We start from the raw sequence: 12,618 nt of genomic DNA, 5'->3' as shown, positions 1-12,618 counted from the left end.
AACACACTTTTGTCCTCTGCCTTCGAGTGGATACAGTGATCTCCGGTACATGAAGGCGGCACACCTAGATTTTTGCTACCCCAGAGCTATCTTGCAATGCAACTTGCCATAGGTAGTTAGCTTCAATTAACAACCGGATCTCCTTATATGGGCTAAGATGGCTGTACTGGTTCTTTTTTGTAGGCGAACTTCAGAGGTCTATGTTCCTTGAGATGCTTTCTTAACTTGTTTGGAGTCCACTTGCCTAATTAAATTCATTAGACATAATAAAAAAAAGGCACAAGCCTGTCTATATAAGGTCTCACAGCTGATAGTATATGTCAGAGTGAAAGCCAAGCCACAAGGTTGAAAGAATTGTCCGCAGACCTGAGAGACAGGATTGTGTCAAGACACAGATCTGGGGAAGGGTACAAAAAATGTTTCGCTGCACTGAAAGTGCCCAAGAGTACAGTAGCATTCATCATCCTGAAATGGAAAAAAGACAAGACAACAAGACAACGACCCGAAGCACAAGGCCAAGAAGACACAGGGGTGACTTGGGGGAAAACTGTGAAAGTCCTGGAGTGGCCCAGCCAGAGTCCAGAACTGAACCCAACAGAGCATCTCTGGAGAGACCTGAAAATGAGCTTTAATGATTCTGCCAAGAATAACAGGCGAAACTCCCAAAAGAAAGGTGTGCCAAGTGTGTAGGATCATTCCCAAGAAGACTTAAGGCTGTCATTGCTGCCAAAGGTGCTTTAACCAAGTACTAAGTGAAAGGTTGGAATACTTATGTAAATGATTTACATATTTATTGTCTTTTAATTGTTAATAATTTTACAAAACACTGCAAACACCAGTATTAAAACATTGTGTGTAGATTGATGAGAAAAAAAATGAATTGAATCCATTTTCAGATGAATCTGAAACATAACAAAATGTGGAAAACTTCAGAGGGTCTAAAAAAACGTTCCGGTTGCACTGCACACTCTCAGTGCAGAGAGTCAGAGATCATCATCAGCGGTCTTACCGGTTATGAAGGATTTGTCTGTGGGGAAGAGTTTGAACAGATAGAATCCTCCTGGGCAGAACAGCACATCCACAGTTTCTCCTGTATGTGTGCAACTTGAGCACAAATTGACGGTATAGACTTGACCTTCCGGAATGCTAGAATAGTCAGGATTACTACAAAGGCTAAGGAGTCCGTAACTGCCAGAACAGTAATAGGACAGGACATCTCCACCAATGCCAGTGAAGCGATACCAGCCCTCTGTGAGGTCAGTGTCCGTTTTTGGCTTTCGACTTATAAAGTTATAGTTCCTCCATGGCTCAGACAGGTTTGTGTAGGTTGAACAAATCTCTAGATGAAGACAGAAAATGACCAAACTTCAGATGTTAAAAACTGGTGTAATGACACATAAATAATAGTGTATGCAAGGGACTGCAGCACTTCTGTGTGTTTGTAAAATGATTCATTAAAAAATGTACATCCTGTTATTTAAGGGAACTTGAATTAAACATGTTGTCTTCACATCACCTGAATATGGAGTAATGTTCCAAATATCTATGTTGAGTTTGGGGCAGCCGTGGCCTACTGGTTAGCGCTTCCGACTTGTTACCGGAGGGTTGCCGGTTCGAACCCTGACCAGTAGGCATGGCTGAAGTGCCCTTGAGCAAGGCACCTAACCCCTCACTGCTCCCTGAGCGCTGCTTTTGTTGCAGGCATCTCACTGCACCGGGATTAATGTGTGTTCACTGTGTGCTGAGTGTGTTTCACTAATTCACGGACTGGGATAAATCCAGAGACCAAATTTCCCTTACGGGATCAAAAGAGTATATATACTTAATATAATATGTATATACACTATATACAGTATGTGACATGTTATACTATTAGGTATATAGGACCATATAGTCTAATGTCTCAATTCATAGTGTTGTAGGTATGGTTTGGGAGCCATGCTGTGGGACACTGCTGTTAAATACACACACACACACACACACAATGTGTGTGTGTAGTTTTTGAGATTTTATTGCACAGTATGGCTTCACATAAAGTAAGTACTAAGTACCCACCTTCTTACATGGAGCCAAACCGAACCAGATGCTAAGCAATGCTAACGTTCAGTGCATTTCCCAAAACCATAGTTGCTAACTAAGTAAGCAACTTTGTTGGTTGCAATGCAATTTCCCATTGCCAACCAACTAAGTTGCTAACAGGTTAGCAACTATGGTTTTGGGAAACGCACCACTGGTCATGAAGAAGAGTACTAACTAACTACTGACCACTGGCCCAGGGGATGCACCCATGCATCAAACAGTCCCTAAACCATTTTATTCTCATGTATAATTTCATTGTTTGTGTGTGTGTGTGTGTGTTTTTGTTCCTAATTGAGTGGCAGTCACTAAGAGATTGACTCACCTGCACACACCACTCCTGCATGTCCACAGCTATGATTTCCAAACCCTCCATGAGGACACTGGGTCAGGAAAGTCTCGTTTCCGACACAACTGACATCGTCCATCCAGATCTGGCCACTTCCCTGTCCAAATATGGCCCCATGAGGCGCCTGGAGGGCAGGACCGCAGCCCATCACTCTACACACCACCGTGGAATCGTTCAAGTCCCAGCCGTCGTCACATACGGTGCCCCAAGTGCCATTGTGGAGGACCTCAACTCGTCCAGAACAGTTTGTGTTACCTCCAACTAATCGTAGTCCAACTTTATAAAAGTGAAAAAAAAAAATGACAATAGTACTTAATGATTAAAAGTCCTCTGCTATTGTTGGGGGAAAAAAACACAAATATGTACATGCCTTTATAGTGTAGGTCTGTACTGTATAGCATGCACATTGAATTTTATGTTAGGGATAACCGCTCCCCTCCAGCCACACCCTGCTCACTCTCCTGAAGCTCCCCTCACTCGTTCACACTCCCCAGTTTACTAATGACCTGCACCTGTTCCTAGGGATGTGACGCTCGAAGCTGACGTTTCGAAACAGTGTCGAGCTTCCGAAACGCAAGTGTTTCGAACAGTGTTTCGAAGTGTGGTTCAAAACGCCCATGTCACGTGACCATGGCTTAGTGAGGCTTCGTGGTGTTTCAATTTGGTTTGGACAGGTGCACAGCCTTACCGCGCGAGCCAATTACCCGAGTAAACACCTGTTTGATCTAAATTACAAAGTCCCAGAATGCTTAAAAGTCATTCAAACACATCCTATCTTTGTGGGTTTTTTGTGAGGAGAGAGATTTTGAGAGATATAGCGACATAGAGACATATAGAGATATAGCGATTTATAGTGCATTCTTGTAATTGATAGGTTAGTGATATTGATTAATTGACAGGCTAGAGACAGACAGTGAGCGATAGTTTAGATAGATTCGGTCTAGTGACGTTAATATTTAGATAGCAGATTAGTGCGAGGTAATTTTTTCCAAGGCTGGGGAGGTTTATTCAAAATCAAGAAACAGATTAAATGCCAAGACGGCAGAACAACTGTTATTCCTAAATAAAAAGTTATGTTGACATACAAAAAATATTTTTCCCATGTTGTACCTGTTTAGTCTAACCTGCTTCACATGTATCCTTTATTTCCCTACAACATGTTCCCAAAAAAAACCCTGGGCCATTAGCATAGCCTACATTTTAAAACCATTGTAGCATTTTCTTCTCCAGCATATTCCAAAGGATAATGTACTATGAAACTGAAATAACAAAACATCTAACTGGCAGATATAAACATGTTCAAGTTACTGAAGGCATATACTAGTCTGAAATTTCTTAGCACCAGCAGGGAATCGAACACCGGCCGCTCTGGCCGAATGCAAGTGTGTTAACCACTCAACCACGTAGCTGTGGACGAAATCTTGCGTTCCATGTTGGCTATTTATATTCTTCGTCTGAAGCAGTTGTGCTTCACGGTCAAAATGTGATGGTGACATCTAGTGGCTAGTTTGCTAACATGGAGTTACGGGTGTCGGATTGTTTCGAAACCTCGACACATTCCGGCGCAATTGCTTGGAACGTTTCGTTGTTTCACAAAGCCTCGTTCTGCCCATCCCTACCTGTTCCCAATCAGCCTCACTCCCTACTTAAACCCCATCTCCCCTCAGTCTACTACTGACCTGCACCTGTTCCCAATCAGCCTCACTCCCCAGTCTACTAATGACCTGCACCTGTTCCCAATCAGCCTCACTCCCCAGTTTACTAATGACCTGCACCTGTTCCCAATCAGCCTCACTCCCTACTTAAACCCCAGTCTCCCCTCAGTCATTGTCTGGCCTCATCTTTGGCGACTCCTCATTACGGTTCGGCGTGATGAAGTTTCGCCCCCAGAGACTCACTCCTACCTGGAAGCTCTCCTGAGTGTTATGTGTGATTCCTGTGGGCAGTGCAGTAATCATTTTGTGAGTATTGTTTAATCTCTTTGCTGTTGGTCCCCACACCACCCCCCCCCCCCCCCCCCCCCCCCGAGTGTTTCCTCCTTTGCCTGCCTTCCACTGGAGTTACTAAACCCTGCCTGTTTGTGAAATAAACCAGTCCCTTGAACCCGAATCTCTGTTGTCTGAGCCTGTGTCGGTAACACATGCGCTGCATGGAGCCGGAGTTGCCTCCGCCGAGACATTATTTCCATCGAACAGGTCACCTCGTCGGCCGTTATCCCTAACATAACGGTGAACGGTAAGGTAGCCTGTTATACAAAGTTAATGGCAGAAGAGAATCCCATTGTTAAGGGAGATAAGCTGCAGGATTACCCAGATCCATCTATGATGAATCATCATTCTTAAATCATGTCTGGTTGGTGTGACCTCTAATCTGGCAGCTTGGCTTAATCCTGCAATTACTTGCATAGCAGGCCTCAATGAATTGAAACATTGCCATAGGCCAGTTGGCCTCACTTCAGTAGATCTGAAGGTGTTTGGTACTTCCCTATCTACAATCCTGCATATCACCACTGATGGATCCTTATCAGTTTGCTTACCAGGCAAATGGATCTGTGGAAGATGCCATTAACCTGACCGTTCACTACACTCTACAACACCTGGAATCACGTAACACCTGCACGTATCAGGTTCATTAACTTTAGCTTGGACTATACAGTTCATCCTCTCACTCTTCTTTAGGCTTCAAGGCATGAATATCAATACCGCCCTGTGTCACTGGATACTGGACATACCGAGGAACAAAATTCAATCAGTCAAGTTTAACTAGGCTGACGCAATGTGGTATTACCTTTTTGCAGTCGTTGGGTAGTTAGTTAGTAATATAGTCAGTTGCTTACTCTCTCTCCCTCTTTTTCTTTCTCTCTCTCTCTCTCTCACTGACCTCCACACTGATGGGAGTCTCCAGTCGGTAGGTAGCCGTCAGGTATCTCATATCCAGGTTTGCATTCACAGCGTCCGTCACCAACACACAGGGCATTAGGACCACAGGAGGAAGGTCCACATGTCTGGTGTCCTGCTCAGAATAAAGAAACCAATAAAGGAATGAGTGAAATAATGAATGAATAATTTATTATAATTCTTATCAGTACTATTATGGAAATCTGAAAAATTTCAGGTTTCTCTTTGGCTCTCTCTATGTCATGTATTACACAAGCTTTCAGATAGCTAACTAATAGTGAATACAGGGGGAACTCTAGGGCTACTAATTCATATAAGCCACACAGGGAGGATAACAAAGATGCTAAACACAGGGGAAATTACACCAGGAGGTTTGCAAATCACACTGACTACATCACTGACTGAAAATATGCTTCATCACCAACATAAGTGGGGAAACACCAGGTTATGAAATAGTACACTTCACCTAAATTTATAGATATAAATACTCTCTCTGCTTAAAACACTGGAACACAAGAGTTTAATGTTTAAGTTGTTGAACACCTTTAAATAACCCACAAATACTCACGAGTGACATAACTGAATGATGTGTCATAATGTTGATACAAGTAGAATCCTTCAGGACAAAGGAGTCTGTTGATTCGTCCAGCTGTTGAGCACCTGCCAGAGGACTGGTAACAGAGTGTTATATCATTGTACTGGATCCCCCAATTGACTGTACTGTCTTGACCACATGATACAATGGGATGTGATGTGCCTCCACCAATAACAGCGCTGGTACAGTTGTCATACAGCACATCTCCTCCAATACCAACGAAGCGATACCACCCATTACGTTGTAAGTATTTGTCACTCTTTGGCCATCCAAGAAAGGTTGTTGATTTGAAGCCAATATTACGCCAAGGATCAGACAGATTAGTATATGATGGGCAAGTTCCTTCACCTGGATGGACAAAATTAACCTATTATTGACCTAGTACCAAATATATAGACACTCTACACCCACAGACGCCACAATACAAAACTATAACTAAATTTAAGTTATTCGTGAAGCTTTTTTTCTTCTTTGTGCTGCTGCCATATGCATTTCCCCACATGCCACATCACATAACACTTTATCAGGGAAACTTGACATGAAGTGATATAATACAGAATGACAATGTTAGTTAGGCTGATAAGCAAAACAATTGTGCATTTTATGACTAAAGCATGAAAGTTTCACCATATAATCTTCACCCCCTAAGGTTTAATTTCAGACGTGGAGCCACTTCAGATCTGACCTCTGGGGCTAGATATTTGCTGTATAATATACACATCTTTGAGGAGTAAAATATTTTTACAAATCATTCCAGAATTCTACTGTGAAGATCTAGAACTTACATTAACTGCCATTCAAACTGGTTGCTTGAGTTCATTATGACAGTATCAAATGGAACCTTTAACTGGCAACATTCTAATCACATACAAATGTGATTTATTTTTTCACCTTTAGGCCTATACTGCTATGCCTATAGATATATAGATACATAGTGGAATGGTAGATAGTACATAATATGATAAAGAGCAATTTAATAAGGACCCCTTTCAAAAAAACACAAGTATTTGTCTCAACAATGTTTTCCTTTTTTTAATGTCATGTCTCTATTGGCTGTGTCCAGGCTAACAGTCTCCTGAGCAAGAGCAAAGATCAGTGCACTTGAAGGCAGCCTTCTTGCACCTGCAACGCATAGTACACCCTTTTGCAGCCACAATGGATCGGTTCATAACAGCCATGGGAGGCCTCTGGAAGAGTGGTCTAGAATGGCTGCCATCCTGTCTGAATGTCTGAAGTTGACTATGATTCACGGCAATTGTTCAAATAACTTAGAAATCAGTGTTATTGTCCTATAAACTAGTGGCACAGTTGATACAAAGCAGTTAGGGATTATGGGTAAATGCTACTTTCCTGTTTATAATGTTTCTTTTTTCTCATTACTGTTTATTGTGGCTTTTTTGGATTTGTATGAGGTAGAACAACTGATAAGCAAAATTACTGTATAAGAGTTTCAGAGAATTGTCAGGATCACCTACCCTGGAAATCCAGAGTTCTCACAAGAGCATAATTTGAATTCTCTCTGCAAGAGACTCCGGCAATGAGTATTAATGCACGTTACTTTTACCCCTTGCATCTTGTGTAACCAATCACATCGGTGTATCTGATATAGGCGGGCCAGAGGCGAGCTAAACAAATGACGGCAGCGCTGCAACGAATCAGTCAGTAAACATTGGTCATAGTGTTATCCAATTGCGTCGAAGTCCGGAATTAGTCAGTAAACATTGGTCGTAGTGTTATCCAATTGCGTGCAGTGAGATTTTCAAATGCATGCTTGGTGCAGCCCCTTGACTTGGGCCAGTTTCTAGATTATCAGGATCTGGATTTTCTAGTCTAAGGATTAGGCTACCATTAAGGAGAATACCATTATTAAAATATATAGAATATTTTAGAGAGTAGACATATCTCCTTTCCGGGTTCAATGCAAAATTGATTACTTTAGTTTTGACCTGCCCACTTGGAGGTGTCACAAAGTTGGGAACTCAATGCTTACTTGCATTATGTGTCTGTGTACTTCCTCTTGGGATTGATTTTATCTTCACCTTATATGGTTGTGGTTCTTGGACTTTATATGTTTACTATGCATATAATGGATATGAAAGCTGTAGCAACTGGATTGATAGTTGTAAAAAGAAAGTTTATATTCATGATGTCAACACTGCACAACTAAGTTTATATACATCTGTTCCTGACTTCTGATGAAGTTGTGTCGACCAGACATAAACGCTAGGTCAAATTCAAGACTCTTTTCCTCAGTGGTTCCTTGTTGTCAAGAGGGGTCTAAAGGCATATCTGTTCAACATTAGTTTATTAAGTCTTTCTTATGCATTATGGTTTGGCCCGCTTAATATGTTGCTCAAGTGCAGCCTTTGTGGGTGGGATGTTCTCTAAAACTCTAGATTTCTTTGCAAACAGGTTTTCTGGCCTCATTCACCATGATGTCACTTGTCCTATACATTAGCACTATAAAGCGCTCCAGCAGTTCACTCTGATCATTCTTCAATTGCATGACCTCATTGAAAGCTTCAGTAACTTCTGTGGAAGATTTCCATGTCTCCCATGCAGTTTGATGTCATTGGTATCAAGGACCAGCAGATCTTGGCTCTCTTCAAGAAATGGGTTACCCATCTCCTCAATCACTGTTATGAGGGACCTAACATGCTTCCTGTGCTGCTCAATGCTGGTGATGGTTTTCAGGTTGTGGTGACCTTCCATTTTCAAATTCAATAATTATTCTGGCAATTTCAGGGCCGGGCCAGGCCACCATCCAGCATCGCAGTGCCCCGGGATTCTCTGTTAGTCTAACTGGTCCACCAGATCCTTTGATGAGTGCATTGTTCTGTTCATGACACTGGTCTATTACAATGGCTGAGAACTTGTTGCATGTCTTATGCACAACGAACCTCCCAGCATGGAATTCTTTCAGAATTGCTGGGTGTTTCTTTTAAATGTTTGTAGTCATGGTGGTCTGTGTTGAGCTTGGTGTTTGATGTTTGCTCCATCGAAGATCATAGACATCAATGCAAAAAGTGATGGTGGGACAGAATAATTCTGACTACTGGGATGGAATGAGTCGTCAAAGTGAAACATAGAATCAAAAATCTCTTTGCGCACCACTTGTGCTGCTCTCACCAAATGCATAGCATCACTGTCATGATCGTGGTCACAGGCCTTCATGAGAGCATCTCTGATATCCTCTTGAATGTTAGAAGTGTTTCTCTCACCTGTGCATGAGCCCTTAAGTCTGGTTATACTGTACATCTTGCCTAGATCTATATATCTGTTATAACTTTATAAATTAGGCAAATTTCCAATATTAATGAAGGAACAGTGCTTAATACATTAATAAAATGTGCAATAATACTGCCTCATGTGCTATTACTACTACGTCTTACTACAACCTTGCGTTTTTTTATATGTATTATTATTTGCCATTCTAACTTACAAATAGTTTTTTTATATAGTTAATGATCAGAACTTACTTAATTTAGTTTGCCAAACTATAGGTCTAAAGGTGAAAAAATAAATCACATTTGTATATGATTAGAATGTTGCCAATTAAAGGTTCCATTTGAAACTGTCATAATGAACTCAAGCAACTAGTTTGAATGGCAGTTAATGTAAGTTCTAGATCTTCACAGTAGAATTCTGGAATGACTTGTACAAATATTTTACTCCTTAAAGATGTGTATATTATACAGCAAATATCTAGCCACAGAGGTCAGATCTGAAGTGGCTCCACGTCTGAAAATAAACTTCAAGGTGTGTAGAGACACTAAACAAAATTTCATGCTTTAGTCATAAAATGCACAATACTTCTCATTATTTGAACTTAACTGCTCCACTATGTAGACAAACGTACATCCAAATGAGTCCCCAGTTGGGACATGGCCAGATGGTACTGAGTATCCAGGGAGACACTGACAATAACCGTCACCACTGTAGCAGTAAGCATTAGTTCCACAGGATGATATTCCACATGTCTTATGAGCTGGAACACAGTTGCAGAGGGAAGTGAGATGCAACAGATGGATATTTCACAATACATTATGAAGAAGACATTAATGAATGGATATGACACATGGTCAGAAATGTTTTCATAGCTGAACATGTCTGCATCCGAACAGCCTATGAAGGATGGCCTCAACAATTGCCGGGACATATATTTGCAAAATATGTATAAGCCGCGGCTAGTAGTTGGGAAATTACGGTAATCTACATTCTGTGTACATGTCTACATTCGAACAGACTGTGAAGGATGACCTCAACATTTGCCCAGAACTTTTGTACGTTTGTATTTTGTATGTTTGTATGTTGTATGGCATGGTGAGCAATGGAATTGGACCTTTCAGGAATGCAATTCATGGTACACTCATAGGTGATTCATTTTGTACTTCACCTACCAAAGTGACACACACACTCATTGCAGTGACTCAGAGATCATCATCAGCGTTCTTACCGGTTATGAAGGATTTGTCAGTGGGGAAGAGTTTGTGCAGATAGAATCCTCCCGGGCAGAACAGCACATCCACAGTTTTTCCTGTAGGCCTACATATGTAACCCCAAGAATACATGTAGGTGCACAAATCGAGGGTGTAAACTTGACCTTCCAGAATGCTAGAATAGTCAGGTTTACTACAAAGGCTGAGGGTTGTGCTGTCATAACAGTAAAAGGACAAGACATTTCCACCAATGCCAGTGAAGCGGTACCAGCCCTCTTTGAGGTTAGTGTCCGTCTGTGACCGTAAATGGCGAAAGTTACGGTTCCTCCATGGCTCAGACAGGTTTGTGTAGGTTGAGCAAATCTCTAGATGAAGAGAGAAAATGGCCAAACCTCAGTTGTTTAAAACGGTGGTGTATTAATGCAGAAGTAATAGTGTGCAAGTAATAGTGTGTAAGGGGCTGCAGCACTTCTGTGTGTTTGTGAAATTATTCATTTAAAAATCTACATCCTGTTATTTAAGGGAACTTGAATAAAACATATCGTCTTCACATCAGCTGAATATGCAGGAATGTTTAAAATACTGAGGTATTTAAAATGTTTTCTTTGGTAACATAAGGTTGTACTACAGCATGTTAGGTATACAAGTCAAGACCCTCCAGAATTATTGGCACCTCTGCTAAAGTAAACTACTACTCTTAAGGCTAGTGTATATATTATAATCCAGAAATCGGCACCTTTGATGAAGTCAACAAAATCTTTTGTTGATTCATAGCAATCTCACCATGGAAACAATTAAGTCACATTCAACATTGAACAGCAGCTAATTTATTCTGAGAAAAAGGAAATACATAAACATTTTTTTAACAATAAGCAAATTCAAAGGCAAGCAACTGTGGAAGGTTTAGTACCTGTGGAATATATTTGTAAGTGAAGGACATATGAGTAATACTTAAAATCGTTTGTGTTATTTTTTGTTAAATCACAAATCATTTTTACAGTTACAAATCCTGATACACACACACACACAATACATATGAGACGCTTCCCTAAGGTGGTGCAAAAGTCTGTGCACCTGCAGAAAATATTTGTAACTGTAGGACAACTTTTTGTACGTAGAATATTGATTTGTAATTGTAGAATATATTTGTAATGGTAAAATATTTTTAACTGTAATATGATTTGTAGCTGTAAAACCGATCCATACCCGTAGAATAGATTTGTAAGCGTAGGGAATATTTGTGATATTGACAATTACTTGTACAGATCATTTTTACAGATAATAATAATAATTTCTACAATTTCAAAACGTGATACACACGTACAAAACTTTTGAGTCTAATATTCTTCCATATGACACCCCATAAAGTTGGAGAGAAAAAAGCAAAGGATTTAAGACTATTCGTTCATCACACCTCACACAGTTCCTCATAGTCAACACTAGGCGGAGACATTATGCTAGTCTCTGTGAACTGTGTGCTCTGATTAAGCTTGTTGTACTGTGACTCCTCTCGTGATTAAAAGACTGTATTATTCTGACAATTCTCTGCCTCTGCATCTGTGCTCAAAACCACCTCCTGACATTGTCTTTCCGAAATCTCCACAGATCGTCATGATTCTTAATTCCCCACCTTTACATTCTCCTCTTTGACTGTTTTTCTATGGAGTTTAGATCAAGGCACTGAGATGACAATGGCAGAAGCTTGATTTTGAATTTAGTAAACCATTTTTGTTTTGATCTGGATATTTGTTTTGGTTCATTCACCTGATGAACGATCCAATCATGACCCACTTTTAGGGCCCTATTTTCCAACCTGGCGCATGGCGGAAAATGGGTTATTTTCCCAGCACAAAATGTATTCTTATTTTGCATGTCTTTTTTTTTTTAGCAACGCGCCAAGGGGTGTGTACATCTCACAATGAGTAGTTATTCACCATCATTTGCAAATTGGTAATGATGGATAAAAGTGATCAGGTGAGAAGCGAGAGGCAAATATGAAGCACAGCTGAAGACGCAGTGTGACTATATGTAAGCAGCAAGTCCTCAAAAAAAGAGACAATACCTGTGAGGATACTGTAAATGTACACACAACGGTGCAGTTGATTTTAAGATCCTGGTTTAATGTATGAACCTTTAATCTTAGTGACACATGCAATCAAACTACATCAGGGGACCTTGCAGGAATGAATGTTATGGTACAGTATGCACAACTGAGCTGCATGATATATCTTCTTATCTTTCTGCATGATAGATGGTAGCCTA

The 12,618-nt window shown here is 40.6% G+C and overlaps 1 protein-coding gene across 1 annotated transcript in view; it reads right to left on the bottom strand.

The window, feature by feature from the left end:
- Positions 1 to 12,618, bottom strand: part of LOC143117704 (uncharacterized) — a 49,433-nt gene that overhangs the window by 33,263 nt on the left and 3,552 nt on the right. The window contains exons 3-8 of the mRNA XM_076279285.1: positions 10,374 to 10,721; positions 9,777 to 9,905; positions 5,891 to 6,265; positions 5,306 to 5,437; positions 2,402 to 2,701; positions 1,010 to 1,339 (exon numbers count right to left, since the gene is read on the bottom strand). Of these exons, the coding sequence (XP_076135400.1) occupies positions 1,010 to 1,339; positions 2,402 to 2,701; positions 5,306 to 5,437; positions 5,891 to 6,265; positions 9,777 to 9,905; positions 10,374 to 10,721 (1,614 nt within the window). The remainder of the gene's footprint in view (positions 1 to 1,009; positions 1,340 to 2,401; positions 2,702 to 5,305; positions 5,438 to 5,890; positions 6,266 to 9,776; positions 9,906 to 10,373; positions 10,722 to 12,618) is intronic.

This window comes from Alosa pseudoharengus, unplaced genomic scaffold (assembly GCF_046254945.1).
Source record: "Alosa pseudoharengus isolate Yale_2024_CS ecotype anadromous, Long Island Sound unplaced genomic scaffold, YU_APseudo_1.1 YU_APseudo_1.1_scf_1, whole genome shotgun sequence".
NCBI lineage: Eukaryota > Metazoa > Chordata > Actinopteri > Clupeiformes > Clupeidae > Alosa > Alosa pseudoharengus.
Note: the sequence above shows the minus strand (reverse complement) of the source record. Positions and strands in the feature narration are given on the sequence as shown.